Source organism: Babylonia areolata, chromosome 21 (assembly GCF_041734735.1).
Source record: "Babylonia areolata isolate BAREFJ2019XMU chromosome 21, ASM4173473v1, whole genome shotgun sequence".
NCBI lineage: Eukaryota > Metazoa > Mollusca > Gastropoda > Neogastropoda > Buccinidae > Babylonia > Babylonia areolata.
This window is the reverse complement of record NC_134896.1, coordinates 56,815,905-56,822,535: the sequence shown is the minus strand read 5'-3', so window position 1 is coordinate 56,822,535 and position 6,631 is coordinate 56,815,905. Positions and strand designations below refer to the sequence as shown.

The following is a 6,631-nucleotide window of genomic DNA, read 5'->3' as shown; positions in this document are numbered from 1 at the left end:
GGTTGGCTGGTCGCTGGAGGGGTGAGCTTGAGATGATGCCTCCTTTCTCCGCTCACGTTTTTCCCTGGCTGTCTGTGTCCTTCCCTTTTCAAATTTCCTGACAGCTTTCCTGGTGGAAGATTTCCAGGCAGATCTGTTTGCTGCCAGTGTCTCCCAGTGACCACCACAGCTGGGAGATACTGGCCTGAAAAATAACCCTACCTGATACTGTCAATATTTCATGTTTTTCTTCTTTCCCATTCTCTTACCACTGCTGTTTCAACCCCACACCTCTCGTGGTGCCCTGCATCACACCAACACACACCTCTCGTGGTGCCCTGCATCACACCAACACACACCTCTCGTGGTGCCCTGCATCACACCAACACACACCTCTCGTGGTGCCCTGCATCACACCAACACACACCTCTCGTGGTGCCCTGCATCACACCAACACACACCTCTCGTGGTGCCCTGCATCACACCAACCCCACACCTCTCGTGGTGCCCTGCATCACACCAACACACACCTCTCGTGGTGCCCTGCATCACACCAACCCCACACCTCTCGTGGTGCCCTGCATCACACCAACACACACCTCTCGTGGTGCCCTGCATCACACCAACCCCACACCTCTCGTGGTGCCCTGCATCACACCAACACACACCTCTCGTGGTGCCCTGCATCACACCAACACACACCTCTCGTGGTGCCCTGCATCACACCAACACACACCTCTCGTGGTGCCCTGCATCACACCAACACACACCTCTCGTGGTGCCCTGCATCACACCAACACACACCTCTCGTGGTGCCCTGCATCACACCAACACACACCTCTCGTGGTGCCCTGCATCACACCAACACACACCTCTCGTGGTGCCCTGCATCACACCAACACACACCTCTCGTGGTGCCCTGCATCACACCAACACACACCTCTCGTGGTGCCCTGCATCACACCAACACGAAGAAAAAGTCAGACAGTGTGCAGCTTATTTATACAAAGCCTTCAAGGTGCGGTCACTCAGTTGTACCTGATCAACTATTTATATGTGTGTTTTGTTCTGTTGTGTCCCTTACTGTATGTCTGTAATAGTTTCGAAATAAGGTTAGACACCACCCCTTCATAAGGGGCTAAGGCCTTTTTGGAATAAACCATCCGAATCTCTCTCTCTCTCTCTCTCTCTCTCTCTCTCTCTCTCTCTCTCTCTCTCTCTCTCTCTCTCATATATATAAATCTATCTACCTATCTATATCTGTCTCTCTCTCTTTCTCTCTCTCTCGTATATATATATATATATATATATATATATATATATATATATATATATATATATATATATAAACAAACAACAAGCCTTTTGCAGAAGAACGAAATTTTCGGTCTCGAACCTTCCTCAGCTCCAATCCCATATACATATATATATATATATATATATGTGTGTGTGTGTGTGTGTGTGTGTGTGTGTGTGTGTGTGTGTGTGTGTGTGTGTGTGTGTGTGTGTGTGTGTGTGTGTGTGTGTGTGTGTGTGTGTGTGTGTGTGTGTGTGTGTGTGTGAAAAGCAGCAAAGTCGAAAATCAGACATTGCCTGCATCCAGTAAAAAACAAAGAAACAAAGAAACAGATAGGCCTGCACAGTGACCAGTGACAATTGTCTGGCAAAAGATTCAATGGGTCAGTGTGAACTGGCTGCTTATAGGTACGTCTCGACTCCAATCCCGGCATCATCTCGCCCTTCAACGCACGTTTGACGATTTATTCAGGGATAAACCAAGTTTCTGTTTCGCTTCGAGGTGATCCCAATTTCCGTGAGCCAGTTGCATTGCTCGGACGGAAGAGCCTAGTATGGTCGTAACCCGCTACTAATTGTGTGTAGTATGGAACTGACCAATGGCGTAGTTCGGTCAACGTAGGCATTTAGTGACGTGTAACCAGGCAATGCAACTGGCTCCAAGAGAAGAAAGCAGCAAAGTGAAGCGTGTTTTGTTGAAAAACCTCAGTGATATGATGGTTATTCCATTCCTGAACGCAACCAGCAATGCAACGTTTCCAGCCAGTGAAATGCCTGGTCGTCTTGAAAACGTTACTCGTATCACACAGTCACCAGATGGATGCCAAGTGCTTGGCAAGATGGCGCACTTGCCTTGGAACAATCCCGATAATATCATCAGTCCAGAAGTTGAGAAATTTACTCGCAGGGTCATAGACTTCATTCTGGTGTTGCTGTTTCTGATTGGTGGGCCGGGCAACGTCATCAACATGGCGGTGTTCTACAGACAGGGCCTCAAGGATCGTATCAACGTGTGTCTCTTTGCTTTGGCCTTAGGTGATGAACTCTATCTCCTGGTGATGATGTGTCACATGGCCGAGCAAGTGCACCTACAGTTCACCAGTACGGAAAGATACGGTCCCATGATTACGTTTATGTCCAACAATTATCTAACAGGTTTGTCAGGTATGAAGTACGTTTCTCCGATCCTGTCTGCCATCATCGCCAGTGAGAGATGCTACTGTGTCCTCAGACCTCTCAAATATCAGACGGTGATTCGAACCAGAACCATGACAGTTTTTATCGTTTTTGTGAGCGTCGTGGTGATTGGTCTGTTCATCTTTGTGTCTTTCCGATTTCACGTTGGGTGTGTCAGGGATCCCGTATCTGGTGCAGCAGTTAAGGCACCAAGTGTGGGGACAATTTACAAAGCCCATAAAGATGTTATCGACATCATGGACGGTACTGTCTTCGGTGCTGGTCTGCCTAGTGTAGTGATGGTTGTGGTGATAACAACAACGATAATAACCATTGTCAAACTCCGTCAGGTTGTAACGTGGCGTACAGAAACCTCCTCCTCCATCTCTGCCCGTGAAGTGGCCCTCACCAAGATGCTGGTCGGCACGTCCATCTTGTTCATCGTGTGTGTTTTCCCTGTTTCTGTTGTACGGATTTGCTGGATGCTTTTCCCTGATGTCAGCATCGGGCGACGCCATCAGAATTTGTTCTTCACCTCCTTGTGGATCAACATCCTGCTGTCCTACGTCAACTCCAGCTTCAACGTCATCGTGTACTATGCAATGGGGTCTCGTTTCAGAGAAACATTCTGGGAACTGTTTTCAAGATCCTTGAAGTCAGAACAAGGCAAAGAACTGGCATAAGAAGTACAGATAAGATCCGATCAGATCTGATCTGAAGTCAGAACAAGGCAAAGAACTGGCATAAGAAGTACATTCGTGCAGGGATACATTTTGGTTTGATCAAAATTAACTGCTTTGAATAAATAAAAGCTAATGTTTTCAGCTTTTGTAACAAGTGAAAAAACATCGTTTCCCCCTTCCTACAACCCCCCCCCCACCCCTCCCCTCTCTCTCTCTCTCTCTCTCTCTCTCTCTCTCTCTCTCTCTCTCTCTCACTATTTCAACACTTTATTACAACTCGACATCAAGTAGAGACACATACCATGTTTTGAATTGAATCAATGAAAATACATTCTGTACAAACAACAAACCGAACACTGTTGGTCATATGTGATACTATGCACAGGCATATCAATATACCAGATGATCCATACAGACACATTGTCCTCAATGAACATCTTACTGTTTAACTTACTCAGTACGGCCAGTCCTCTCTTCTCCTCTACACAGACCCCTCGGATGTCCAGTGGGTGTCTGAATGACACAACCTTTAGCTTCCGTCGTCAGAATTGTGGTTTTCTTTGTCAACATTCACCTCTTCAGTATAAGAGCCTTCCGCTTGCAATATTTTGATGATGGTAATTGGGGTGAAACGCTGTTAACGTCGTCTCTTTCGCCGTTCGTATGGAGAGAGTTAATCTTCTGTGCACTTTCAGTTTCAGTTTCTCAAAGAAGCGTCACCGCGTTCAGAGAAACCCATACACACTACACCACATCTGTTCCACAGATGCCTAACAACAGCATAACCTAGCGAGCTTTGTTTGTTTGGCCTTGTGTGCATTCATGTGTATTTGCATAGCTGACAGAGTGGATTTCCTCTTCTTCTTCTTCTTCTTCTTCTTCTTCTTCTTCTTCTTCTTCTCCATATGACTCCACTTATGAGAAAGTGAAATGGATTGCTCTGGGACTTCATTTTGTATTTTGTATTTTTATGTTACTCTTTTTATCACAACAGATTTCTCTGTGTGAAATTCGGGCTGTTCTCCCCAGGGAAAACACGTCGCTACACTGACAGCGCCATGTTTTTTTGTTTTTTTTGTTTGTTTGTTTGTTTGTTTTTGTTTTGTTTTGTTTTGGGTTTGTTTGTTTGTTTTTTTTGTCCTTTTTTTCTGCCTGCAATTTTATTTGTTTTCCTTCAAGTGTTGGTTTTTTTTCCAGGGACAACCCTTTTGTTTCCTTGAGTCTTTTTCACGTGCACGGAACCTCGGTTTATTGTCTCATCCGAATAACTAGCGTCCAGACCACCACTCAAGGTCTAGTGGAGCGGGAGAAAATGTTGGCGACTGCTGTTGTGATTCGAACCAGTGCACTCAGATTCTCTCGCTTCCTTGGCGAACGCGTTACCTCTAGGCCATCACTGTTGAGATTCGAACCAGTGCACTCAGGTTCTCTCACTTCCAAGGCGAACGCGTTACCTCTAGTAGTCTACATCAGTCCAAAACGTTCCCCGTCGTCTACGCACACAAACGTTTTTGCTTTTATTTTATTTTTCAACACATCCCGTGCATATTTTGACATGTGTGTGCCTTATGACCTCTTGGTTGGTTTTCACTATTGACCACTGCTGTGTGGGCACTGCCGGCCATTACCCAAACTGTTCAGATTGCGTTATTCCGTTCCGTACGTGCATCAGTATGACATGTTGGCAAGCTTTTAACCGATACCTGACCATTGCTCATAACTGACTAAACAATGTTCAAATTGCATTTTTTAAATTTTTTTTTTACGGTTATGAAGTATCATGACTTTTTGACAGGATTTGACCGTTAACTGAGCTCCCCCCATGCTGACAGATTCAGGTTTAATTTCTGAAGAAGGCGTCACTGCGTTTGGAAAAAATCCTTACACGGTACACCACAAAATGTGAAGCAGATGCTTGACCAGCAGCATAACCCAACGTGCCAAGTCAGATCTTCAGTGCATGCATGTATGTCTGTGTAGCTCTCAGAGTTACAGATTGGTGACAGTCTACAGATTGTTGACAGTCTACAGATTGGTGACAGTCTACAGATTGATGACAGTCTACAGATTGGTGACAGTCTACAGACTGGTGACAGTCTACAGATTGGTGACAGTCTACAGATTGATGACAGTCTACAAATTGATGACAGTCTACAGATTGATGCCTGAGGACACTACCAACGTTGCTATTGGATTCCTTTTTTTTTCAGTACCTCACGACTTCTTCTCTGAAGACCTGGAACTGTCCAACTCTCTCTAGAATTATTTATTTTTATCAGCGTACTGCATACAGGACCTCCATCGGTGTGATCCCCCGCAGAGATCGCCCTGACTCAGAGCTAGGTTCCAGTACGGCCAGAGCTCACCAGTCAAAATGCATTTCTAACTATCAGATAACGTGCAGCATGTTTCAACTACCATATTCTTACTGTACTATTTCCGGCGCCACCTCAGTAGCGTCATCCTCAGACCACTGACTTCCAAAGACCACATACACAGCTAAGTCCAGGGTCAGTCTGTCGCAATTCTGGAGTCTGCAGAACACAGGGATTGTTTCCTTAAAAAGTTATGTGACAATAACATCACCCATCGGAGGACATCTTTCATCGCCAGAGACTCATTACCTTGGTACATTGTATGTCGGAATAAGAACACATGTCAGAGAACACTTTGCGCTGCTGATGAATCATCCCAGTTTAGCGATGTCTTCTCTGATCTGTCATATACAGGACGACACCTTCCACCACTTACCCCCACCTCCACACAGAATGACAACAGTTATCGCCCTTATCCCCACCTCCACACAGACTGACAACAGTTACCGCCCTTACCCCCACCCCCACACAAACTAACAACAGTTACCGCCCTTACTTCCACCTTTACACTAACAACAGTTATTGCCCTTACCCCCACCTCCACACAGACTGACAACAGTTACCGCCCTTACCCCCACCTTCACACAGACTGACAACAGTTACCGCCCTTACCCCCACCTCCACACAGACTGACAACAGTTACCGCCCTTACCCCCACCTCCACACAGACTGACAACAGTTACCGCCCTTACCCCCACCTCCACACAGACTGACAACAGTTATCGCTGACTTCGTTGTTTATCAACACGAGTGAATGTGTCTCCTATAATGTGCACATACATCTGTCTGTCAATGCGTTTGAATGGAGAATAGTAGTTATTTTGATAACCACATCCGTTTGAATAGAGGATAGTAATTATCTTAATAACCACATCCGTTTGAATGGAGGATAGTAATTATCTTAATAACAACATCCGTTTGAAAGGAGGATAGTAATTATCTTAATAACCACATCCGTTTGAAAGGAGGATAGTAATTATTTTAATAACCACATCCGTTTGAAAGGAGGATAGTAATTATCTTAATAATCACATTCGTTTCAATGGAGGATAGTAGTTATCTTAATAACCACATACGCTGGAATGGAGGGTAATAGTTATCTTAATAGCCACATCCGTTTGA

General features: G+C 45.2%; 1 protein-coding gene across 1 annotated transcript; it reads left to right on the top strand.

Annotated features, from left to right (window-relative positions):
- Nucleotides 1-2,114: 2,114 nt before the first annotated feature.
- On the top strand, nt 2,115-5,303 carry LOC143296677 (uncharacterized). Its single transcript, XM_076608709.1, has 2 exons — nt 2,115-3,106; nt 5,159-5,303. The coding sequence occupies exons 1-2, from the start codon at nt 2,115-2,117 to the stop codon at nt 5,301-5,303; spliced, it is 1,137 nt and encodes a 378-aa protein (XP_076464824.1).
- The last annotated feature ends 1,328 nt before the right edge of the window (nt 5,304-6,631 follow it).

What these genes read in the sequence shown, in the direction of transcription:
- LOC143296677 (XM_076608709.1), top strand. Translation starts at nt 2,115, where the DNA reads ATGGCGCACTTGCCTTGGAACAATCCCGATAATATCATCAGTCCAGAA. An exon ending in CTGTTTTCAAGATCCTTGAA is followed by an intron (nt 3,107 to 5,158) that starts GTCAGAACAAGG and finishes GATTGTTGACAG; the next exon opens with TCTACAGATTGGTGACAGTC.